The 26,818-nt window shown below is 40.2% G+C and overlaps 1 protein-coding gene across 3 annotated transcripts in view; it reads right to left on the reverse strand.

Moving 5' to 3' along the window:
• Positions 1-26,818, reverse strand: part of sema4ba (sema domain, immunoglobulin domain (Ig), transmembrane domain (TM) and short cytoplasmic domain, (semaphorin) 4Ba) — a 52,979-nt gene that overhangs the window by 17,488 nt on the left and 8,673 nt on the right. The window contains exons 1-2 of one of the 3 annotated variants that reach the window (XM_018763715.2): positions 26,054-26,341; positions 3,137-3,523 (exon numbers count right to left, since the gene is read on the reverse strand). In XM_018763715.2, the coding sequence (XP_018619231.1) occupies positions 3,137-3,293 (157 nt within the window). In that variant the 5' untranslated portion in view covers positions 3,294-3,523; positions 26,054-26,341. Of the gene's footprint in view, positions 1-3,136; positions 3,524-24,966; positions 25,529-26,053; positions 26,342-26,818 lie in introns of those variants that run through there. The other 2 variants (XM_018763716.2, XM_018763717.2) reach the window with 2 other exon arrangements.

The raw sequence follows: 26,818 nt of genomic DNA on the forward strand, positions 1-26,818 counted from the left end.
AGACAAGTTCGTCAAGTATGATTTATGACTCAAGGAACACCAAAATTCAAACCTAAATAGTCATTTTTGTGCCGTTGCAGAGTTTTTAGCTTGATAAGATTCCTACCCATTTGCCTTATTTGTTTATACCTCTTTCTGTGTAATTACAGAATGTGCATGCCCGAATATAAGCAGCACAATATGAGTTGTATAGTCTACCAACTATCAAACTATCTATGCCAAGAAGTTCTTTCTTTAACCTTTTGAAGAAAAACAAACAGTCATCCACAGCGCAAGTAAACACCTAAAATTAAAAGCAACATTATACCAAACGGTTTTCATGCAGTGAAAATACGGTGTAATCGTATCCGTTTACTCATACTCATTAAATAATACAGTATATTTGACGAGAAGATGCATTCCGGAAGAAAGTAAAGAACAGCCCAGTGAGTCTAGAACGAGAAGGTCATACAAGTTACAGTGACTTCTAAAGATTTGTTTTTAGGATCCCCCCCCCAAAATGTTTTGCTTTAAAGCAGCCGACATGTCTGAACAAAGGCATAAGCTCTGGTTTGGGCTACGGCAGAGTGTACGAAAACATACAGGCCGACACAGACGACTAACGCTTACAGCTTTGCTTTATAGCGCTAAGCTTCACTGTTCGGCAGTACTGTTATGCCCTGTTAGCTCTTCTTTGTGTGCCTTTTCTTTATCTACAGAATTAGTAATTTTCTAGCCCCCCGAGTCCATGCCAAAGTGTAAACTGTGTTTAGGTGCCAGTTCAGCTAGCAATATTACATACTTAGAGCTTTACAGTGTGATCTGCATTAAAGCCCTGAGCATAAAGGGGAACAGCAACCGCACACTGCCTGTCTGAGCTTGCGATCCCCTCGGGTTTTTCTCCAATCGGAGCATAATAAGAACCATACAAATGTTCACACATAACACCCTGAAATCTCCATTCATTATTCATGGCAGATTAGCTTCCTCATTTAGGGGAAGAGAAGCCTCTCTGGGGAAGTTCCCCTGTTGGTGGAAAAGGGGAACAGAGAAGAACAGAGCCAAGAAGAGAGCATGAGTATCAAGGTGAGACCATGACTGGGCACGGAAGGGACACTTTCCCCGCTCCAGACCGTAACACAGCCCCTGGGTTCACCTACAAGGAACATCTGGGATGTATGATTGCATGACCGAATCGAACTTTCCACGGTTGAACCCTAGATTCCCAAAACCATAAGCATGCCGTTTGGTTCATTTCACATGTGCACCAGCAGCTAGAGAGGCCCTGGGAGAGGGTATATGCAGGTATGCTGAAAGATCTGTCTCTCAAGGCAACCGTCCATTGGCCCCACTTCAGAAACACAGTTTGATGAAATCCAGTACCAGCATAAGAGACTGCTGAATACAGTTCCTTAATAGCACATAACCACCTGCAACATATAAAAAGAAATCCTTCGTAAACTAAGAGCACGTTAAAAGTAAGGTTAACAGTAGGATAAGAAAAAGAAAAACACCCACTTCTGAGCTGTCCTCACTACTGAGATCGAATTCCTCTATCCCGCATGTCCCTGTAATTATAGACTGAGAAAATGGTACAGTATGGAAATGGATAGGTGAATCAGTCTAAGGAAGGAATCTTGTTAGGTGCAAGAATATAATCTGGGAAATGTTTAAACGCTTGACTTTTTTTATGTCTCTGTGAATCACTTCTTCATGGTGTAAAATTCATTATGTCAGAGAGCAGGTAAGGAAAGTAAATTTGTTCAAGAATGCAAGTTCACACTGGCAGAATCTTTATCTGAGGTTTTTGTACACTGTTTTATTCGTAAATCTTCAAGATATTGACTACATAGTTCCATTAAGATAGGACAGGATAGGATAGGATGGAATGGGATGAGATGGTACTTTTTATCCCTGCAGCCAAATTCCCACACAGAGCACCTTAACATATGACACAGAACAAGGTGTGCAGTTATGCTCAATAAATAACTAAATAACAAAACCGAGATTTACAAATTTACCATTACACGGGAGAATTACATAAACAAGTGCATCCGCTCTAAGGTACTCGAGGTACTTCCTGCTTGTCTGTATTGAGGTTGATGACCGTCGTATTACCAGTGGACACATGATATACAGCAATATACCTTCCAGAACTCTCCAGATCTGTCACCCACAACTAAAAATCCCAAATTTCAGAAATGACTGCAAACCAGCATTTTCCAACAGGTGCCACGGCCATGAAAAATGTTTGAGACACCTATTGCTTTTCCTTGTGAAATTCACCCATCGCCTGGCTCCCTCTGACTTCTTCCAAATGGCACAAATTTGTTCAGCTCTGTGTTTTGAAATATACCTCCTAATTACAGGACAGATTTGTAAACAATTCTCTCCTGCCTCAAGATTGCAATAATGCGTGGAGGAGCCTAGTGGTCTTAATAATCCAAAATAATGAAGTCAAGCCTAAAGTGGTTTCACAGTGGCTTCGGGGAAAAAAAAAAAGGATTATTTGCCATGCATGACATTGGATTTGTGTTGTCAACAAATTTGGACGCACTGATAGCATGCTGTAAATTAGCAAACTTGTGAATGAAGAGCTACTTTCTGTAATGATTGTCCTAGGCAAGAGTTTTACCACACGTGTCCATTTCTGAAGAGTTTGTACCTCACGTTTTTGTCGGCGACACAGGAACGCATGGCATACACCAAGCGTGTTCCCACACCGACAGAAAGTAGTGAGAAAAATCCGAAATGATGGATTTGTCAATACATGTTACCGATAATATTTAAACACTAAACAACTATATATATGTATTTTGAGTTATGGTATAATTTTTTGTACTATATTAAAAGTGGGCCTGATACCAGAGGCAACCCACCAGGAGGACAGATAGTTCTCTGTTTTTCAATAACTGTTACAGTACAAGAGGAACACTACTCTGCTCACAATAGTATGAGCCCAGGGCTCTATTATTGTAGTAATAATAATAGAATATTAAGTACAACTGTTATATTTCTACACTATGTTTTGTAAATATGTACATATATCTGTACCCCTCTCCCTCTTTCTATAGATAAATGTTTTCCTCTATCCAATGTATATGTGCGATGTACTTGCAGATGCATCAGAATGACAACAGAGTGAAATTTTACGTACCGTATGAGAAGGTTAAGCGTGGTGTAACATCATCTTCAGCTCCTGTCGTCTCACAAAAGCAAGTCATGAACACAGCTGTGATTAGCAGTATGGATAGTAGGTTCATTTTCCTTGTCCACATGATTCCAAAAAGTTGTTGAATAGCTTGCAGAGCCATTCAGATGTTTCTAGAACTCATAGAGGAGGCTTTTGCTCTGTTGGATGATGTTCCTTCAGTTCGCAGGTTTGTGTCCAGTATATACAAAACCTGCCTGATGCTGTGAACAGGAAAAGTTGTATTTCTTGATCTGTTGCTGCTTTTGGGTTCAGCGCAGAGCTTTTTAAGAACTGCATGCAACTCTCCAGATGTTCAATCTTCCAAGGTTGGTCTCCTTGCACTTCTGAATCCTGTAAAGATAACACAATAGAGTCATGTTCTTAATCATGTATGGAAATGTATCAAAATGCTGTATTACAGTTTCAAGTAAGGATGAACACAGCTTTTTTCTTTACAGCTTTTTCCCCCCTGCTCAAGTGTACTGTTGCCTGTTGGAACAATATACAAATTTCTGCTCATTCAGCAAACGCAAGGCTAACTATAGCCTCCGGCAGCTGGTAGCGTAGTGGTTAGAACTTCTCCTTTTGGACCCAACGCTTGCAGGTTTGAATCCCATCTCCAGCAGTAGTATCCTTAAACAAGGTACTTACCATAAAATTTCCCAGCTGTATAAATGGGTAAATAACAGGAGCTACTGATGCAATTCTACTCTGCAGTCATCGAGTCTATCCTCTGCACCTCTATAGCTGTCTGGTTCGGCTCAGCTACGAAATCAGAAGACTACAGCAGATAGTTCGGACTGCTGGAAGAATCATCGGCCACCCCCTCCAGCTCTCCAAGAACTTTACTCATCCAGAGTCAGCAAAAGGGCTAGCAAAATCATTGTAGACCCCTCACATCCAGGCCACTTCCTCTTTGAACCTTTGCCATCTGGCCGGCGTTACAGAGCACTGAGCACCAGGACAGCCAGGCACAAGAAAAGTTTCTTTCCTCAGGCCATCTACCTCATGAACAGCTAAAGAGAGTAAACCAGTGCAATACACAACACTATTTATAATTATATCTATTTATCACATCATATCTCTTACTCACATTCCCTTGCATTTGTATAGAACATACCTGTACATACATATAATGTCTAGTGACTATTTTGTATATTGGGTACTTATATTTTTAGATATTTTTTATCCTTCATTCACATACTCTATCTTCTCATCTGTGTCTTGTCACTGTCATTCTGTCTGTGCTGCGGAAGTTCCTGTCACCAAGACAAATTCCTTGTATGTGTGAACATACTTGGCAATAAAGCTCGTTCTGATTCTGATAACTGTAAGTACCTTAACATTGTAAATTACTTTGAAGAAAAACATCTGCTAAATTAATAAATGTAACTGACAGAAGGCAGGTGAGCAGCAACATGTTTTTTGGCCTGGCCACGACACTACACCTAACAGGGAGCCCCGTGTTCGTTGGCTACACTATTCTAAAACTCTTGGCCTGGATTAACTGAATTACACTCATGGTTAATAATGCTCATGGCTAAAGTTCTATTCATCCGTTTTGAAATGGACTGAGTTAGTTCTTTGCCCAACCAGACCCAATAAGACAGCTGACCTCCGACAGAACAACTTCAATCATAATTGGCACCTTGAGAGAAGATAAGAGAATTAATTCTTTAAAAAAAATCTGAATCACGAAACAAAAAATCTTTAGATTAAAATTACATCTCCAATCATTAACTTTTTCCCCATTATAAAACATTAGATTTAATCCCAAATGAAACAACATGCAGAATATTTTATATAGGCCGCAATCTGCTGAAATGACTGAAATAATGGTAGCTTTAATGGCAACTGATGTTTGTTTTCTTGAAAATACAATGGATTTGTTGAAAATCACATTATCAAAGTGCTTTCCAGTCAAGAAAGATGGGTTTGATTTCAATATTTTAACCGCCATAGCTTCGGAAAATTCTAAATTTGATTTATAGCGTTTCCAGCTGGCTTTGGTTACAAGCCAACAGTATTTGAACACTTACATAAATCTGACTGTGGTACAGTTGCAGAACAAACATGACAAGATGGTGATGAACCTTCGTGGTATCCCATAGTAAAATTATTGCGTCCACCACGTTGCTGTTCGTCATTACAGCCCAAGGTTCACCTGTACCTTGTTGAACCTGTTTGTAGTGCTTTGGATAAATCTGCAGAAGATTTTGAAAAGTAGTAAAAAATGAACAGGTGCCAAAGTGAGGTCTGTCTGTAAATAAAACTTTTACTACATACTCTGGTACGCCGAACACATTTTTATAGGGGATTGATGACACTAAAGGTAACCAAGTTCTGTTTTCACGTACTTGGCCATTTACAACCCTTTTACAATCTTTCTCATCGGCATGTCTGTACTTATAAGAGTAAAGTTGGCAAGAAAGGAATTAAAAATGTAAGACCTAATTTAATGTTTGTTTTAGTCCTCAAAGCAATTGAGGAAACAAACAGCGTAAGAGTTCAGATTGTTACGATTCCAAGGTCAAGCCAAAGCAAAAGTTTAAGCTTATTATTTACATAAAAATGTAAATACTATGACTGAATGCCCTGAAGCTGTGTATTCAGCTGCGGTTTTACTGCAGCACGTACTGTGTGTGCGCAGGAACAAGATGAAGGCGTCTTTCTTGGAAGGGCTCATGCCAGAAAATTAAAGGTGTTTCATTCTTTGTTTACAGCTCACATTACCAGAGCAGCCTAAAACATCTGCCATAGAGTATGAGTCAGCCCTTTGGAAAAACAGCACAACCAACCTTGGGTGGCACCATATTGTTACTTCAGGGTTATACTGATACTAGCAACATTTAAAGTTTGTAATTAATTATGAAATACATCAAGTGCCAATTCTGAAAAACACACATGATGTGGTCAGGTTAAAGAGCAGCATTACAATTTATGACTGCTATACAGAAGGAATAAATAAAACCATGTTTCACAATTATGCTTTCCTTAAACTTTGGAAAGAGTAAGAAATTGGTTTCATGAGTACACTATTCATATGCATATCCATCTGCAGAAAAAAAATCATTTTTTTTTAATAATGAGGGTGAAAACATTTCTTCCCGGGCAAAACTCAAGAGAGAATTATTGTTTTATCAAGTGTTACTTTACACTGAATTCCACTGAAAACAGCTGTTTTCCCTGGAAGTATATCTTGCAAGCATTATAGCCTTCCTTGTAAATTAAAGCTTTCCCAATCACAAGTGCTTGTTTTCAATTAAACCGTCACGGGCATCAAACTGGACACGGCCAAAACTATGACATGGCAGAGGCACTGCCTTCCATTTGTGGTGACAAGCGAGGAAAATGAGAAAGGCAAATGCCCCCAGACGAGCTGCTGTAATTAATCTCATAGAAATGCCGTAGGGTTGCTTCCACATGACCGCTATACTGGGGTTTTACGGCAACACATGCAAACCTTTATGAAATGGCTTTGAGTGCACTTACACGCTGAACAGGAAGGATAAGCTTCCATACATTTATTTACATGTCTAGCAGACATTCGCCATCTGCTCTCGCTTCCCTTTTCACTCAGTATACGAGGTTGTCACGCTGCTGGCACCCCAAACAACCTGAGCGAGTGAAGTTGCTAGAATGGCTAATCCATGTAAAACCCCTGGAAAGTAATTCAAAGGGAATGTCAAGCAACTATAAATATAACTCTTTAAAACTCAAACTCCATAGATGGGGTGGGATTACCAAAGAAAACTGCAACATAAATTCAGCTCTGTGTGGTGTTTATGAAATAATCACAATGGTTCCATCTGTCACTTTGATAGAGTGGGGGAAAAAAGCTAGAGTTTATATTTCAATCACCAAGCTTGTAAAAAATCACAGCAGTAAAAAAAAGGCTCACTGTTGATAGGTATTGTTTTCTTGTAATCAAGCTTCCAGTCAAAATCCTTTATGTGAAAGCATGAAGGAGGCTTCTGTCCATAGCATACATTTACCCAATGCTTTTCTCCAAAGCGACTTACAATTATTTATCCATTTATACAGCTGAGTAAATTTTACTGGAGCAATTTAGGGTAAGTACCTTGCTCAAAGGTACTACAGCTGGATGTGGTCTGAATGATGAAGACTAAATAAGATGCTGGCAAAGTATCTGCAACAACTGGAGAGAACCTGTGCCAATTTAAACTACTCAGAATTAGTGGCCCACTACATTACTCCAGTAAAAAAAAAAGCTACCTACATAAATAAATAAACCATTCCGAATTCAATTTCGATAAGAGTGTCAGCTAAATGAATGAACATGACAGATTTTCTTCTTATATTTTCATACAAGCTGTCATGGAAAAAAACTGTATTGCACAGCAGCAGAAATGCTGTAATCTATTGTGTTTCATTGTATTATTCGTATGTATTTGCATAAAAACATACAAAATAAACCAATTATGCTTTTTTGAAGTGCCCTGGGATTGTTCACGGTGAATTAATGTAGTAAAGTATTAAAAAAAACTAGCTGCCACCCACAGCTCCATGTTACATAGACATATTTTCAAGTACGTACAAGGATGAACTGAACAATTCAGGGGTGCAAGGTACTTTCTGTCTGTGGGTTGAAGCATCCCAGTGACAAAGACAGAAGAAACCTCAATTATTACAAGACACTGCATGCCTGTCTCATGGAAGTATGGCTAAAGTCACCATCTGATGCCCTTTATGCACTGTGGTTAAAGCCCACGATGTAATGCAGTTCCAATGACAGGAAGCATTGTCAAGTCAGCCTCATGTGCAGAGTGGTCTGTTTATTCTGCAGTGAGGTCAGCATACTCTGCAATCATCGTCCATCATCATAGCTTTGATTCCTCTTAAGCTGTGGTTCGCATTTCCAAGGACATCTTTAACTCTGATGACAATTATTTATACTTTTATCAAACGTAATTTACAGTGTTATTCTCACTTACAACTTGATTTTTATATTAAATTTTTCAAATATATAAAAGCAGGGCTTCTGGGGCATCTAAATTAGAAACACTCTGCTTATAAACCTGTGTCCTTAACCATCATGTTACCTGTTTCCCTATTACATTAGGGAATGCAGACACACACAAAAAGAGAACAACAAGTCCTTAATCACCAACGTGTCTTCCCAGAATAGTTGTTTTCTCCGTGTTAATCAAAGTCCTCTGTGGAGCGTCACCTTCAGTTTAGTGTTGTTTGTTGTCAACAAGCTTTAATTTACTGTGGCCCCAGAGCAGGATCTTGCCTCTCAAATACATGACCCAGGCTTCTCACCAATTCCTATGAAGTTTTATGTCTGTCCCCACATCACCATCTCGCCTTAAAAGGCCTTTCCACATGCGTCATGAACCTTGTTTCTACTTTCCAGATTATTGACTCATACAACAACTTATTTATACAAGCTTTATAAAGAACACTTCAGTGTTCTTTCCCACAACATGACCCCACAAGAGCAATTCCCATAACAGAGGATGGTTCTTTCCATCTGAAGCTATTCCGTGCAAAGAAGGCATCCAAAGCTCCTCTAAAATCTCTATGCTTTAATGTTTTACTGTAACTGTAGAAGGTGTGGTTTCTCATAAAAAACAACTAATACTCTACTGTCTTGATAATGGCAAAACAGAAAAACAAGAGAACCAGTTTTTAATGCATCCAGAAAGGTAGAGAAAAGAGAGAAAAGCAATTATTTTCATTAAATTATGAAAAAGACATGTTGATATATCTGACGACAGATTTGTGATGGTGTTGTGAAAATCCTTTGTATCTTTTTACAGGGTTTAATAGGATAATACTAAGAGAATAACAGAATAATACTAGGAGTACAAACAATACATATGGTCAGTTATGTGAAGTTTTCTTTAAAGTGAAAAGTTTGTAAGACTGCTTTCCCACATATTACTGTGTACGTGGTAGAATTTTGTTCCCGTGCTGAATAAAAGATGATAGAGATTCAGGTTTAAAACCCGCAGGTTATGTAATGCTCCATCTAGACCCCGCTGGGAGGATGGTGGGCTGGGGCTAATCTGGCTGACTCAGTGGTGACAAATGTTTATATTAGACTGAAACTTGCTGCAGGGGAAAACTTTACACCGGTTCATTCAGTGACTTAATAGATCAGCTCAGTGTATCACACGGAGCTTCAAATACAAGAAAGAATCGCCATGATGGTGACATGTCATAAGCTCTAGTTTCAGTCATATGACTTCCATATAACTTATGGCAACAGAAATTCAACCCTTGAGTGAAGAAACAGTTCTTTAGAGGATCTCTGAAGATTTCGCGCACACACGCCCTTCAAAGAAGCAAAAACTACTGTACAGTACTTAACATTATATATTTTCTGAACGATGTATTTTTCAAAGACAATTTAGACTTGAGTGATACATTTCAAACACATCGTTAGTATTAATTCTTTACTTTTTCCTGCATTAAAAAGTGTTTCATGCAGTTATTGTAATGCTCTGAACCCAGTCCTGCTTTTTTCATGAAACTCCAGTTCTGAAGATAAGAGACACCCAACAGGGTTCTTTGTTGCTGTCCTCTATTTCCAGTGCCCATCTGTTCCAGTCGGACCGTGACCTATGCTGGTGAGGGTTGTGTACCACACCATATTGCCAGAGGAAATGGCTAAAAGCATCATTAGCCTGTTTAGTGATGAGTGGTCTGATATACCCATCCCAAGGCAATGGAAGAAATGAAGTGATTAACTAATGCGGGGGCGCTATTCATCCTGCAGCTGTCAAACAGCACAGGGGAGACAGATACATGGGGGCAAACTTTTTAGTTAAGCAGTGTGCTTGATATATCGGAAATGAAGACCTTCCTGACGGCAAAGAGATTTACCACAGTCCGAGCGCCGCAACAAAAAATAGTTTTGAAAGGAAATGAAAGCGTCCTGTTGACTCCACAGTGAGGTTAAGAAGCTTGAGTTGCTTTCATTTGCATGATCTTGCCTCAGATGAAATATGTCTTTGATAGCAACATCCTTTGTGTTTGTCTCATTTTCTTAGCATCTTTGTATTGTATCTGTTTGGTGACTCCAGTCCAGGGACATGTTTTCCATCAAGACTTTTAACAGGGTATTTGAGCCAAACTTAACTGAACACTTCCTAACCACCTCCTGAACCTAGACAACTTAGAATATTCTGCAACCACAAGGGAATGCAAGACTCCAAAAGACTCTTAATACGGGCTATGAATTCTAAATCTGTTTTTTTTCTTCTTTGTATGCAAGAGTTGAATGGAAGTGCCTCGGTTTCTGAAAAAATAGTTTAGTCTGCAAATCTGCTTATTGAGTCAGAGAGATAAGTTTTTTAACTGCTCAATTCCCCTGCTAATAGATGCACCCCCAAATCCTTTTGAACTAATAAGGACCACGCAGGACCCAAGCAGGCTTGTCGCACTCAGCAGTCACATGAGGACCGGCAGTTCAGAGAGTGCTCTGCAAATTGTCAAGCCTCCTGAATCATTCACAGCTGTGGTAAAAATAAACGGAGAAGCCTGAAGGCAAGGAGAACTGTGGGCAAGTGCCCCACGGCAGCCGGGCTTCCCTTTTAACCCCCCATGCTTGTATTGTTTTCAAGACTGCGGCAAAAGCACGAAGCAGCAAATTTTAAGTTAAATCTTAGTTCTTTGTAATTCTGTATACATACCTGACAATGTATAGCTGGTAGTGTAGTGATTGGAACTACTACCTTTAGACCTAAAAGTACACACTCACACACACACGGGGGTTGCGGCAAACCAGAGCCTAACACAACAGCAGAGGGCACAGGGCTGGAGAGGGAGGGGACACACCCAGGAAGGGATACCAGTCTACTGCAGGGCACCCCCAGTGGGACTTGAACCCCAGACCACCAGAGAGCAGGCACAGGTCAAACCTACTGAGCCACCACACCACCCCTAACCTATCAGTAGCAGAATTGAATCCCACTTCTAACTGTAGTATCCTTGAGCAAGGTACTCATCCTAAAATTGCTATAGTAAAATTACCCAGTTATATAAACAGGCAAATAATTGTAAGAAGCATAACGTTGTGTCCTTTAAAGAAAACCATCAGCTAAATGAATAAATGTAAGGGGGTCAGCAGGCAGGATAATGGTTAGAACTACCAGGTTCAAAACCCCTCCTTTAACAACCTTGAGCAAAGTACTTTCCCTACCCGACAGTTTAAAAAAATCCTCATCTGTATACAATGGGTAAATCACTGCAAGTAGCTCAATTTTTTAAAGTTGCTTTGGAGAAAAGCATCTCAATGAATAAATGCAATGTAAATCTAATATCTTCAGGAGCAATAGCAAATAGAATTAAGTATCAAAGTGGCGCATCTTTTATATTACACTTTACAATTAATACGTCTATACATCAGACATGACTTTTAGTATATCACTACAAGCTTGGAGGATCATTCTGATAACCAAATAGACACAGAGTACAGTAAGCCTACAAAACCAAAAAGCTAAACAGAGAATCTTAAATTCACATCAGTGCAAGAGTAATTTGAGACAACAGTAATACGAAACAGTTAGTAGCGTAGTGGTTAGCGCTACTGTCTTTGGATCCAAAGGTCACAGATTTGATACCCACCTCTGGCTGTAGTACTCTTACACAAGGTACTTACCCTCAATTTCTATAGTAAAATTAACCAGCTGTATAAATAGGTAAATAATTGTAACCTTCCTATTGTAAGTCGTTTTGGAGAAAAGCATCAGCTAAATTAATAAATATAATTTGATCAAGATTTTCTTACATTCACAATTCTCATTCTGGTGAACAGGTAACTCTTGGAAAAAATCCAATGCTAGAAGGAGCAGGTTGACCTCTGAACATAATCATATGCTTTTCAAACTCAATGTAGAATGTCCTATAGTATTTCAATATGATAGTTTCATACATGAGCAAATATTTTCCTTGTTAAATAAAAAACCGAAACACAACTTAAAAATGCAATCAGTTTCTTTACAAAGCATTCCTAATATATGACTCAGTTCTATTTCACTGTCTGCGAAACACTATACTCTACACCCATGCCTCCCTACAGGTAACTTATATACTGTAGGAGGAACATGTTTTCAGTTTCCTGTAAAGACATTACCCGGAAAACAAATCAATTTACTGCATTGCCTGGACTTCAAACAGCAATTAGTCATACGTAGATTTTGTTTACTCTCCAAGTCGAACTCTGAGCCTAATTGGCTATCTAATATCAAATGAAAATTCATACCTTCAGAATATAGCCAATGAAACAGAAGAAAGTAGATTTTAGTAAGAGGAGTTCTGTCACCTTTAAGATTAGAAATAGAAATAATGTGTCCTCTTACTTAACCTCAGGTGTGTTTAGTACTTCCCGCATGTTGGTAGATGAGCTGACATTGCTATCGGGTTGGATATCTGTAACAGGCTGGAATGTAAAAGTTTCAGTTTCAGGTGGTTTTTCTTTTGTAAAATACCTGCTGTTTGAACTGATGATTAATTAAATGGCATGTCTACTGTACATATGTAGAAGCCATGAAATCTTTCACAATTACCAAACATGCTCAAGTCAGATGTTTCAAGATGTGACTTAAACCCTATGACCATGCCCTTCTTGTGTCAATGAATAATAGTCAGATGCGTGACAGAGCAGATGTGTCATCAGGCAGGACGTACAGGAGCTTGTCTCAATTTACACTGAGGAAGCAGAAATTACAATCCATCCATAAAACTCATCTCCGCTTTCCCACGGGTGACTGATTCACAGTGTCTGAAGAAACATGCAAATGGCCCACAGAAACCTAAGGGGTCTAGTTGTGAAAGCTTGTAATCAAGACAGTGAGATGGATAAGATGCCAGGAAGTGCTTTGTTGTGTGATTGTGTCATCATGAATAAGCAGTCAGGTGACAAGACCCAACGTGGGTGTGCTCCGGTGAGCTCCAGTAAGCCACTTCTCATCTCACACTTGTCCACATCAGCTGTCCAGGAAAAACAATCGTCTAACCACTTCTCATCATCAAATGGAATGAATATGCCAAACACTGGCAGACTCCTAACTCCCACATACAGTTTGTTTATGAATAATGACTTACTTCCTTTCTGGGTGAAGGGCAAAAGCATAATTATTTCCAATGCATTTCAAAGGTAATTAATAGATGGGCCCTTTAGATGTAGAGTCAGGAGAGTATAGCAGCAGATACTACCTCATAGACCATTTTCATACAGAACAAATGTCATGAATACTTGGTCTGTGGGGCTACGTTTTTACTCTGGTCTTCCTTATGTGGAAGAAATGTTATGCAAACTCTGTCAACAGCACCATTTTAGTGAGGAACTTCAGTCAACCAGTCCTCATGGACCATTAAGTGCTGGAATCAGTATTCTAGGTTTTTCTCCGCAACTACTTTACATGCAGAGTCAGTGCAGGAATTCTGTTAGTGAAAAAAAATCAAATCTGCTGCACTAATCAGAAATCCAGCTTTACTGAAATCCTTGTGGGGTGAATGAGAGAACCAGAAATGCTGCTTGGACTCTGGCAGAAGGTCAAAATAAGGTTAAAACAATCTCATATTTCAGAGTAGAAGCATAGACATACAGAAAGTCAGTAATCGACCTCAACTGCTCAAGTTAGAAGCTAACCAGGTGAATGTTGTTGATGATGTCATTATTTGTGAGAAAATGGTTATAGCAGGTCTCTTATGTGGCTTTTAATAAGCACAGAGAGAGCTATTCCATTCTAAATATTCAATTTAACACAACATTAGTTTAACGCAATATTTGCACTGACTCCCCAATGCACCATACAACAAGGAAAATTTACCATCAACAAATTCATCAAGCAAAACAATTGTAACAACAAGATCAAAGACATTTCATAAGGAGTCTCCATATTAAACCAAGACAATCAGTTTTTTTCTATGGAAATGCCAGTTCTGAGTTATTAATCAAAAATAGAAACATGGAGTTTAGAATAGCCAATTTTCAATAAATCACAGAGAATTTGAAACAATGATTGTTATTTTTTATGACACCCAAGTGACAATATGAACAGAGAACACTTTGTGAACCTTGTGAAATATAACTTGTCACACTCAGCCCAGTTAATCTTGTCAAAATAAATGTCTGTTGCCCAAGATTAAAATCTCAGCTTGTTTTTATTAATCAAGTTTCTTAACGCAGTGTTGAAATACTGCATGAACACTGAGTAAAAATTCAGGAATTTACCAGTTTATATTCATACAGGAGGAGGGGTAGAATGTTGTAATCTCATATGGCTGGTAAAGTTCATTACTTTTTTGAAAGAGCCCTTGTTCTTTTATTTTACCTTTTCAACAGAGTCTCTATTGTATGAAAGCTAGATTGTGGAATTAATATGCTTCCTTCATCTTTGAGGTTTGTTTTTCCAATATATGAAATAACAGCTCATCAAATGTAGAGAGCCTTTAAGGAACAAGCCTGCTGTTGACCCTAATGATAAAGCGAGAAACCTTTCCATATTCACAGTGTGAAGTTCTATATTGCTGCCACCTTTTACTAGTGGGGGCAAAAGTGCTCAGGAAAGTGAGCCACTTAAAAGCAGGCCCTGTAGACCAGTTAATTCTGTCTTGTTCTGTCTTTATTTGGTCTCACTGAGTGGTTACACCAATTGAGTAGATTCCCCAAGCTGATCTTACATCAGGAATAAAGGGTATGTTTTGCCAATTAAAATGGTTTTTATTATGACCACATGACTGTATACGTACATGGAGGTATGCCATTCACAAAAGTAGTCCGTGGCATGCCACTGACACTCTCAGTCTTTCATTAAACACCCAGCTGGTCCATGGGAAATGCCTGACATTTCCAGCTGCCCAGGCATAAACTCCAGCAAGATATAAATAAAATGCTATGCATCCAACAAGGATGATTCCTTAGTGACAGCTCTGAAAGCTGAAGTCAGAAAATTAGTGGAGCACCTACAGTCTTCAAACTTTACAGTGAAACAGGAGTGAGGTGAAAGGTTTAGACCTGGTAACCATTTCACAGCAAACCTGGATGCCATTATTGATTTTTATCATAATGACTAACCTTTCCGTAAGACAGATACCATGGACACACACATCTGCAATTCCTATCTGTGAGTTATTTTAACCTGCAATCTGGTAAAAATGCTAGAGCAGATTTTTCTTTATATGGTGTGTACAGAACAACACTTGGAACAGTCTAAATTTGCTTCCACCAAGAAAACTGACAGTTCAGAGACCATCATGACCCAAATTTGAATGTAGGACTCTTCAATAAGAATTTAAAAAACAGCTCATGAAACAAGTGCTCAAAACATTTTGGTTGTTCCTTTCACATAATATTGACTTACTCTTGATCTGGGCTTCTAGCCTAATGATGGTCTGCATCCTTTAATGAGCCGCATATATGACGAAGCCTTCAAAGTAGAGTGATGGAGCAGCCCTGCCATATCTCTGCCTCATTATAATTCCAACACAGACAGACAAAGCCCTGGGATTTCGGGGAGCATTCTGGAGACCATGTTCTCTACTGCTGTATATTCAGTAGAAATCCCAGAGAAGGAAAACAATGTTGGAAAAAGTTGTGACATCGCTGCCTACTTTAACCTCTCCTAGATTTACTCTGTTCATTATACACTGCAGAAACCTTCTCTGTACCAAGCATAAAGCTCAAAACTGGTTAAATTCTCTTATTTGTACAGCTGATGGAGGACTGTATTAGTCTGATAGGAAAATATGTATTAAACCAGTCGGTTTCAACCTGAATGTATTATAAACATTGTATAGACACTCTTGGCTCAGTTAGCTTTTGCTGCCCTGAGGCTGTTTATAACTACTACTACCACTAAACAAACAAAAGCAACACATAACTTCAACATGTCACTCATAATAGCATGTATGTTAAATTCATTTGAAAATGTGAGCAGTTAAAATACCGATTTTTTTTTTTTTTTTTTAACTTGTCTTGAGTCTGAAATGAAGCTTCAGCTCTTACTAAGAAAGTGAATTGACATGACGTGTGTGAAATAGACTAAGTTGCACTGAGAGCATATATCTGTTCAAAGTAGGTCAAAGTTGAAGGAGTCAAGGGCCATGGTTAAAAAGCTGAATGTTTCCAATTACTTGAAAATGATTTTTCATTTTCACAGGAATATATTTATAGTGGGGTTAATACTGACTATTGTATTGCACCTTGACTATATTCTGTGAGAATATAGGATTTCTAATGCCTTGCAGCCTTCAAGCTTTCATGTGCCAAAGAACAGTTGCCTACCTCAAAAATATTCATTATTACACAAAGGGATGTCATCACATCTACGTCCGCATCACAATCAAAAGCACTTGACACAGATCAAGCACCAGACACCAATCAGCACACGCACCCTTAAAACACCCTCCTCAGCTCCCATTTCCTTGCAGAATCTCGCTGAGACAACCGTCCCTCTGCACTATGTCCTGCTGTTCCTCGTCCCTTACTTCCCGTTTCCGTTCTCCGGCTTTCGACCATTCACATCATCCCGACCATGTCCATGGATCCTCGCTCTCGCTCTGACCGCCGCTCGACCAACTCTTTGCCTGTCCCCAACAACGAGAACTCGCCTGACCCCTTGGTTCCCAACGAATGATCCTGCACTTGGGTCCAGCCGCTCCAGCATCCTTGGTTCCGTGTGACAAATGTCTTACTCACTATTCACTTTAATCAGTTAATACAATATGTCAGCTGTTTGCTCTAACAGTAAAATCAATCAAGCAAGCAATCAACCAAGCAAGCAAGCAACCAACCACCATCGCTAACTCCTTGCCCAAGTCAGGGTTGCAGTGTCCCAGAGCCTATAGCTGAAGCACAGGGTGCAAGACTAATCAGCATACACCCTGGACGGAATGCCAGTTCATTGCAGGGTAGTCAGACAAACTTTTTCAAAGAGACATTCAAATATTATGGGCAATTTAAAGTCACAAATCCATGTGAGATGTATGCCTTTGGACTCTGGGAGGAAACTGGAGACTCTGGGAGTAACCCGTATAGACACAGGGAGAATATGCTAACACCACACAAACTCTGCTGGATTTCAACTTGCAACCCAGGCACTGTGAGGCACCAGCGTTACTCACTGTACGACGATTCCAGAAAATAAATCAGTTTTTGAAAAAAAAAGCCTTTATAAACTGCTTATTCTGTGGTTGTTTGTTCTTCCCATAACAAGTTTGGTTCTCACCTTACACCTTTAAATCAAATCTAAAGAAATTGATCATCGATGCATACACAAGACAGAAAACAGATGATTCTCAGTCCTGAAATTTTTCAAAAACCAGGAGGTGAGCATTCCCAAAGAGACAGACACACAGAAACAACAAATAAATAACTACCTGCCGTTTGTTCCCTAAATGAAACTATTTAAAGGCAGATTAACTATCCCAGGGATTCCCATTCTGTACTTTAAACATGGTGGTTGTGTTTGATCATCACTGCCAAGCTACAATCAAACAAAATAATTGCATGCAAGGTGTCGAGTCAAACCTGACCCATGGGCCATAGCGACCACTCGCGTGGTTTGCAAGGAAAGTCAAGGGAGGAACAGATGTGGATTAGTGAAAAAGTTACCACACATGAATTTCCTTCCAAACGTTCTCAGTGTCATGCGTACAGTGTACAGCTTCCATAAGAACACAGTTTCTCTGAAAACCAAATATAACCAGTGTTATTTATAAGGAATCACCCAGAACTCAAACTGGAGGTGATAAAGAAGGCTTGTCCCTCATAGTAAATATACTGGTACATGCCGTACCTTAAAAGAGAATGAAATGGAGTTATAATTTTGTCCCCTTTATAGGAAATTCAGTTGCACTGAAACCTGAGAGTGTCAGAGTCATTGACATTGAACCAAATAATATATATATTTCGATAACTTCATGCTAAACTGAATTTAATATGTGTTTTTGGGGGGATGGCCAAATATGGTAATAAACTGTGTTTGTGTGATAATGAACCAGATCTGCTTGTTCCTGCCTGACTTTCACAAAGAGGAGCAAAGAGCATTCCTTGGCCCGGGAGTCGGTGGCAGATGCCGAGAGGGCCGAACCCATCCATCAGAGCAGCGGAGAGTAAGGACTGGGTCAAGCCGGGCCTAGAATGTCGGCCTCTGAGCGCAGCAAACACCTGCACTGAACTTCAGCTCTCCAGCATAACAGCTGGCATAGCGAGTCTAATCCACAACTGAAGTCGGGAAAAGATGAAGGGACAGCATACAGCATCTGCTCCAGCTCCATGACACAGCTGCATCCAGCATGATAACAGGCTCCTCCTTGCACAGATCATCAAATTAAATGCTTGTTAAGCATGCGGAGGTAAAATGCAAAAAAAAAACCTTGCAAAGATTCTTTCCTCTGAACCTGCTTCATCACAACTTGCAAGCCACTACCCGGACATATGAACCTAATGTAATTTTTTTTTTTTTTTTTTTTTTACTATCCGTGGTTCAGGACATACTAGGCGCACCACAATGACCTGAAAAAGAAACCCCGAACCTAACCATAGCTGATTTTTTTTTTTTAATTAAATTGGTCACCGCCACAAACCTAAACAGAAAAGGATAAAGCTGACAGCAATCCAAATTCTGCGGAAGGATAGTATTATAGAGCACAAACAAGCGTTATCTATCATCTGTCAGCTCAGGTTACTGTTCAAACCAATAGACTCACAAAGCAATGACCCTTGTTTGCTTTTCAGTGCTGTAGCCAGACAGTAAACAGATCCCTTGATGAGCACCTTAGGACCTGAATTTATGAACTATTTAAGTGACACACGTAAACATGAGAAGTTTAACAATTGCATTACACCATCTGCCAACATTCTGACAAACATCAAAGCTCGCCTGCTGCCTTCCCTGCCTCAGGCAACTGTGCCCAGCATCACAATAACATTAGCGATGCCCCATTGTTTGCACTGGGTGGAATCTGTGCCCTCAACCAAACTTGTACTATTCCTCAGCAAGATATATCATAACTGAATGTTTTAGAATACCCCAAGTAGTCATTTCACATTGTACAATATGACAGTATTGTAACATGACAGATGAACATAGTGAGCATGCCAGTTTCATCAGCCCTAAAATAAGCCCAGTTATCCAAGGTTAACAGGCTCTGGCCAGTGACTTCACTTGAGGTGGTTCAGTAGAATGCCGATCATTCCTTAGCCTTTAGAAAGAGCAGTCGCTAAGTCACGGGCATTTAGGCCATTCCACTGTCCCCAGGAATCCCTTACAACACAAATATTTTGGGCTTGCAGCTTAGACAGCAGGCTTTGACAGCCTAATAGCCAAATTCATTCAAATGTTCTTAGAGGTCTGATGTCATCCAGTAAGCAAATGTATACAATGCTACATTATATTAGCTATTAAAACTATTTATGGCTAAAAACCTCAAGGCCTCAAGAAATTTCTGTCTGGGAGCTAAAGGTGGGGAGTTTCTGGATACTCTGAGATAAGTGATTTGACAAACAGAAACTTGGGGACTTCTTTCTTCTCATTATTCGTTCTTCACGGTTTTCTCAGGGGAAAACAATTAAGGATACAATTCATTCCTTTGGGCTATACACATTTAAAGATTGAATTCTTCATTTCGCCACACTGGCATAACAGTATCAGATGATGGTTTTCTACAAACTGGCCTTGGGATACAATGGCTGACCTGTACGTCCTGATGGATATAGTAGCTGATTAGTAAATCCTCTTGCTGCATGGCTTAGTTACAAGGTCAGGTCAGTTACCAGCAGCATACAAATAATGCTGCACAAATATAAAACTGACTTTTCACATGAGCTGAATGAGATTACACTAATTTTTCATCTTTTGAAATCCTTTTTATGACTATGCTCAGTTCCTCTCATTTATTCCTCTGGTAAACTACAAAGTGCAAATTTTCTATTTTACTAGGTTGCATTTAACAGTTACTTGATACACTGCTCACACAGGGTATATGTTTGTCAACCTCAAAGGGCCCTTCGAGTTCTTGGATCCTTTTGTTTACTGCTAAGAGCTTGGCACCAAGCACTGCATTGAACTGGGCAATTAGACCTCACCTGGGAATCAACACACTAAGGTGCAAAGCACACCCCAAGTTTATTGCACATGCAAACACTGACAGCTTTATACAACTATAGAACTTAAAGCGAGTTTGAGGTAAGGCATTATTCATTTAGTCACTAATAATTCAAAGAAAAGTTGCATTACCAAATTTTTAGTTTTAAAAAAGGAAATAAAAACAATTGGGGACTATATTTTCACTATGGCTGAATACGGTACAGAGTAGCTAAATCTACAGATTGTTCTTCCTTGACAGCTGCTTCTACAATGCTGTACATAAAATAAATGCTCACTTGTAATAATTTTGTCTTCCAACAAGACTTGGGAATGTCTCATTTGCTTGAAAAGATTTTTTACATGTACTGTATTATCAGTATGTATTAGAACAAAAGTGGGTCCAAAACAGATGTGTTCTGAAACTTTTCTTGAATGTTGAGAAGGGTTCAGAAGTTCTGAATGAGGGAGGTAGCACAATCCACCCCACTAGAGCCAGAACTGAGAACTTTTGGCCTTTTGATCATAGACCTCTTGTATGTGGGATCATCAAGTGGCCAGAGGTGGAGAAGTGTAGTGTTCTGGATGGGGTCTAGCAAGCAATAAGTTCCTGCCGGGGGAGAAGATCCATTGATTGTCTTGTAGGCCATAACAGAGTCAAATCTGATATTGGCAACTACAGGAAGCCAATGAAGAGAGTCAAGGAGTGAAAATACATGGAAAAGATTTTGCAAGAGAAAGGCAACTCCTGCTGTAGCATTCTTTATCTGCTGGAGAAGCCTGATGGTGGAGGCCAGAAGACCAAGCAGGAGGAATTTGCAATAGTCCAGGTGACATATCACCATAGGTTGGACTAGAAGCGATGTATGGTGTTGTGAAATAAGGGCAGATCCTTCAAATGTTACTCAGAACATATCTTCAGGACAAGGTTATAAACCTACTGACAGATAAACTTAATGCCAAATGAAGTTTGCCACTTTGCGTTAGTTAATAGAATGCCTTGATTAATGATTACAAAAGGACATCAGAATCAGAATACAATTTATTTGGCCAAGTATGCACGCACAAACAGGGAATTTGGCTTCGGTTCCCAATGGCTCATAGTGTAGACAACAAAAAAAAAAAAACCCTTCACATACACACATATAAACAAACATACATACATACAAACAAACAACAAGTGCAAAGATGCATTGGCAGTGCCAGAGAATAAGAGAAAATAATGAGGGATGGAATATGTAATAAGGGATCGAATAAATAATGAAGGAGGGAATAAGTAAGAGGGAGAAAGTACTGCACAGACTAACAAACAATCAGCTGAACTGATTTAGTATCTGGTTGTTTCAGCGCACAGCGATGTGTAGCACCTGCCGGATGGAAAAAGTTCAAAAAAGCTGTGGCCCGGGTGGGAGGGGCCTGTCAAGATTTTCCCTGCCCGTCTCCTGATTCTGGAGGAGTACAGGTCCAGGAGGCAGGGCAGTCTAGACCCAATGACCTTTTCTGCAGACCTTGGTTCTGCAGTTCTTAAGTTCTATGGTTCTGCAGACTTATGCAAACAAAGCTAGACAGCCTAACTGGGTAGTATGCCATAAAACATTCTGAACTGCAATACTTTTTTTTGTAAAAAAAAAAAAAAATGGCTTTCCCAAATTTTTAAGTTTTGACACTACAATGCAACTCTGCAGTTCAGTGATTGTTCATCCACTTTTAAAGGTTCACTTTAAAGTCTATGGAGTCCTAGCCAGTTGGATCCAACTCTTGGCAACCACTGGCATGGTGTTCTAGGGAAATGAGGGACAGACACACATTCACAGGGTGCAACATTCAAACGCTACACACCCTGAGCTGCACCCACTGAGGAGCTCAGCAGTTGTAAGACACTAGCTTTACCTGCCATGCCACTGTGTCCCCTGAACTAAAGTTTCAACCATAATTATTTTAATGGATCATGCACTATTCCTAAAATTTCCTAAAATTAAACGAATTAATGACATTTAAAATCTGTGAAAGAAAAGAGATATATATGTAAGTTTGTTGGGCATGTTCAGGGACATTTTGGTATGATGAATTCAAGTCAGACAGACAAAACAACAGGGACAGACTCTCGGGAAATGATTGGGAAGTAAGTGTGAAAACAGGAGCAATTCCCCTTAGAATGACAGGGAAGTGATGGTGTAAAAAGGGATCAATACCCCTGGGGATGATGATGAAATATGATGGGAAATATTGTAAATATAAGGAATCAAGAGGAATATGAAAACTGTGTGGACACTGTCAAGACTGTTTCCAATGGATAAGAAACTACGTGCCCGGCAGCCTCTCCTTCTCCCACCTGGAAGAGCCGAGTACTAGATGAAGAACCCAAACTTTGAGAATGAAGAAACAAGAATTTGATAAAGAAGAGCCTAAACTTTGAGCAGCAAGGGCTTACACATTGGGAAGAAAGGGTGCTCAGATTTTATCCCTCGATATCTCCCACAGCGGTCCTTTCTGGCACAGTGAGCTACCAAGAGGGCAAGAACAGCCACTGATCTAGAGTCTGTAATCATAAAGTATTAAACATTACCACAGAAAAAAATTCCAAGTGGGCTGGAAAGTTAACATTTTGAAGGGTGCTACACCAGCAGAATTAGTAGCAAAAGTAAAAGCCTATATCTTTTATTCACATTGTTAAGTTATTCAGAGGGCTTTGCTTTGTCCAAAGTTGAAACAAGTTCTATAATTTATTTAGCCACAAATGGCTTTTGTGAAGTTGCATTTATGATTGATGTTCCTGTTGTTTCTCTTTAGCAGATTTATTGCATTTCTGTTTATTCATTTTTTGTATTACTACATTTTGTTGCAAATGTCTTTAATTGTTCATTGAAAGAAACAGGTTTTCTAAGGGTTCAGAAGTTTGCTGATGCTTCCTAGAATAAAAGGTCAACTGCAATCGACATAAATTTTTGATGTGTTCAAGCATTCACACATTTACGGTCCATAGCTAACGCCTGTACATTTTGACGATGTATGGAATAGGCCTCCTCATTTCCCCTAACATCTGCTATTGGTAATCTAGGATTAAGAACAGGACAGTCTGTTTTCTTCATTCCTTCTGAAAACCTTTGCACAACAGCTGCTGTACAAGAACATGACAAACATTAAAAAAATTAAAAACAGAAATCTGTGTTTTGAGTTTATGCTTGTTAAGAAAAAAGAATTAAACACTCTGTCGCCAATGTCTTACAAAGGAATGTCCCAAAGGGTCAACAGCTCTCCATTGGAGGAGTAAAGGGCATGACCTGGAATGCTCTGAGATATCAAATCACTGTTTGTGGGGGAGGTCCCGGGCAAGCAGGGCTATTTTTACTAATAAGCCATACAGCTACAAAATGTGTGCACATAAGAGTTAGAACGTTTAGATTATTGATCTAAAGTTTGTGAAATGGAACAGCAAATAACAGCCCAGGTTATGGTGTAGAATATCCCTTCTAGACTGATTGAAAAGGATGCAGACTGTAAAGTCACTGAAAGATTTTTCATAATGCATTAGGAGTTTGTTCGAGAGACATTCTGCAACATTTTATAAGCAATGCCTACTGTAGTACAACCTTAGCCGCACAGAAATTTTTACAGGATTGTAAGAACTGAGCCACTGGGTAGTGGGTGCTAGAAGGCATGCATCTGGCTGATGTCCAACACAAAAAAAAACATTTTACCGTGGCATTGTGCTGGACTGGAAATACTGAAGAGACCATTCCGTCTGCTACGGTGCAAGATCTTAAAGTTTACATCAAAAGTTCCTACATTAGTTCTCAAGATCCAATATTTAACCTTCATAGTAGAAACAGTAAGCAGTTCTCTCCCGTTTTTCAGTAAGGCCGCACTATATCTTCTACTGCCTCTAGGTTTGATCAACACCAGCTTGTGGTAGTCTGGAAGGAAAAGTATCAGGCAAACGCAACTTACATGTGATGGTCTACATCGGACTACAGTCCACAACGCAGGAATTTGCCCCACCAGCCTAGTTTGATATAAAGGTGGTCCAAGAACAGTAGAAAGAAGTTGGACCAAGGCTATTTGCATTCCTTTTTTTTAACTACCAAACCTACCTACTTGACCCAGTTTCTGATCTGCTTTTTCTCTGATAATAGACAAACAGGAATCTGATCACTTTTCCCTGGGACATAAAGACTGTGTGAGAGAATGTATGGGTGTTGGAAGCTGGGGTGGGGTGATGCAGCAAAAGATAAACAATAAAGTGTTTTTTTTTTTTTCTGCTGTTCCTCAGGATAAATCACTCATGTGTAGCAGCTCATACTGTTCACTTTGCTTCATAAAGCAGTTTTCCCCCTTTCTTGCCCACAGCTATGTTAAATTGACAAATTGTCCCCAGGCACATCCTGTCACTCTAAAAGAACCCTATGAATAATGCAATGGTGAAGAAAATACATACAGTGAGAATAGCCACTTTCATACTCACCAATGCAGAAAATACCCAATTAAAAACACATTCCTGGAAATTCTGCACATTAGGAAACTTACATCAGTAACATTTTGTCATAAAGTTTCTTTCAGCTCTATGATAGTGATAGAGAGAGCATCAAATGAGCAAGGCGGCGTCTCTCGGACAGACTCGGCAGTGTATTTTATTGCAAAGCCTCCAGCTGTTGCATACATACAGTGGATCAAACCAAATGAAAACACTGGAACAGTTCCAAAGAAATTCCTCTGTTGTGTCTCCAGACTTACCTTTTTACCGTCCAGGAATTTAGACATCCATAAATACTGGACAACGCGAAACGTAAATTTCCGATGCCTGGCTGGAAAGGAAAAGCAGTCAAGGGTTGCAGATGCTAGAACAAAATGTGAAAGTTTGAACGAAATTTGCTAAGAATTGTAAAAACTGCACGTTCTACCCTAGTGATTTTTGGCTGCTCGTCGAAAATAAAGAGGTGAAATCACTCTTTTAACCCTTTTAGTTGCCGTTTTCAAGTAGGGAGCCCTTCAGAAGATGGTAGACAACTACCTGAGCCATCTGTGGGCTCCACTGACCAAGTCATCATGAAGGACTCATGAAGTCAAGAGATCTACTGACGTCAGACGAGCCAAAGCCTCACGTACGAGCTATATGAAGGCACTCTTTTAAATTTCCTCCCACGGTGAGCCGTAAATAACCTTGTGTAACAACAAAACGAAAGCTGGAACTTCCCCTTATTTGGAGTAAAAATGACTAACACCTATTAATCATGAGGAAATCTGATAAGTGGAAAGGAGAGTAAAGCTGGGATGTGGCTACATTCACATCCAGAGTAGAGATTGTTGTACTGTAATATAATGAAAGAGGCAGGGGGGATTATACCAGCAGAACTGGAGCCCCACTGCATTTATCAAAATGTACCCTCGTCGAAACGTCGTCACTAGACATCACTGCCAAAAGTCAGGAGGACAAACAGTTCCCAGGCTCAACGGGTTGTATATACAGGATCCGTTTGTTCACTGGCCGCCACTGCACACTTATCTCCTGAGAGAGAGAGGCCCCGGCGTGGGGCTGCAGTGTGTGTCACTGTAAACACCCGAGGACGGTTGTTTTCTCGTGCTCGAGTGTTTACAGTGCAGCATGTGCGTCATATAGCGCCTTCGCAGCCCTCCTCGCTCCCCTCCGCAGTGTGACGGAACAGCAGCCGAAAGAGCGGCGGGAACCAAAGGGGACTATTTAGTCGAGCGGCCGGGGCGACGTGCAGCGAGCGAAGCGGCGCATTAATAGTTAACTGAACTTGCACGCGGAGCGGTTAATGAGTACAAGAAACGCGTCCGGATCCCAGCGCTGAGTACTTACGTTTTCTTTTTTTTTTTTTCCTTTTTTTTTTTTCCTCTCTCGCTCTGCTTTCTGTCAAAATAACTTCCAGAAAGTGTACATTTCCGTCTTCTGAAATGTCCTTGAAAATCCAGCCACAGTCAGAGCTTAAGTCCCAACGATACCATATAGAGTATCCTCAGATCATGTGTACTCCTTCTCTGGTTTTCACTCTCTCTCTGCCTCTGTCTGTGTACGCCTGGGTGTATGGCTCTCGCTCTCTCTCTCTCTCTCTCTCTCTCTCTCACTCCCTCTCTTCCTTACTCCCTCTCTCTCTCTCCCCCCCCCCTCTCTTACTCCCTTTCTCTCTCTCTCTCCTTCCCTCACTCACTCTCACTCACTCCCTCCCTCACTCCCTCTTGCTCCTTCTCTCTCCCTCACTCCCTCTCTCCCTTACTCCCTCTCTCTCCTTCCCTCACTCACTCTCTCTCTCTCTCTCTCCCTTACTCCCTCTTTCTCCTTCCCTCACTCACTCTCTCTCTCTCTCTCTCTCTCCCTTACTCCCTTTCTCTCCCTTACTCTCTCTCTCTCCCTCCCTCTCTCTCCTTCCCTCACTCACTCACTCTCTCTCTCCCTTACTCCCTTTCTCTCCCTTACTCCCTCTCTCTCTCCCTCCCTCACTCACTCTCACTCCCTCCCTCTCTCTCTCTCTCCCTCCCTCACTCCCTCTTGCTCCCTCTCTCTCCCTCACTCCCTCTCTCCCTTACTCCCTCTCTCTCCTTCCCTCACTCACTCTCTCCCTCCCTC

Source organism: Scleropages formosus, chromosome 11 (assembly GCF_900964775.1).
Source record: "Scleropages formosus chromosome 11, fSclFor1.1, whole genome shotgun sequence".
NCBI lineage: Eukaryota > Metazoa > Chordata > Actinopteri > Osteoglossiformes > Osteoglossidae > Scleropages > Scleropages formosus.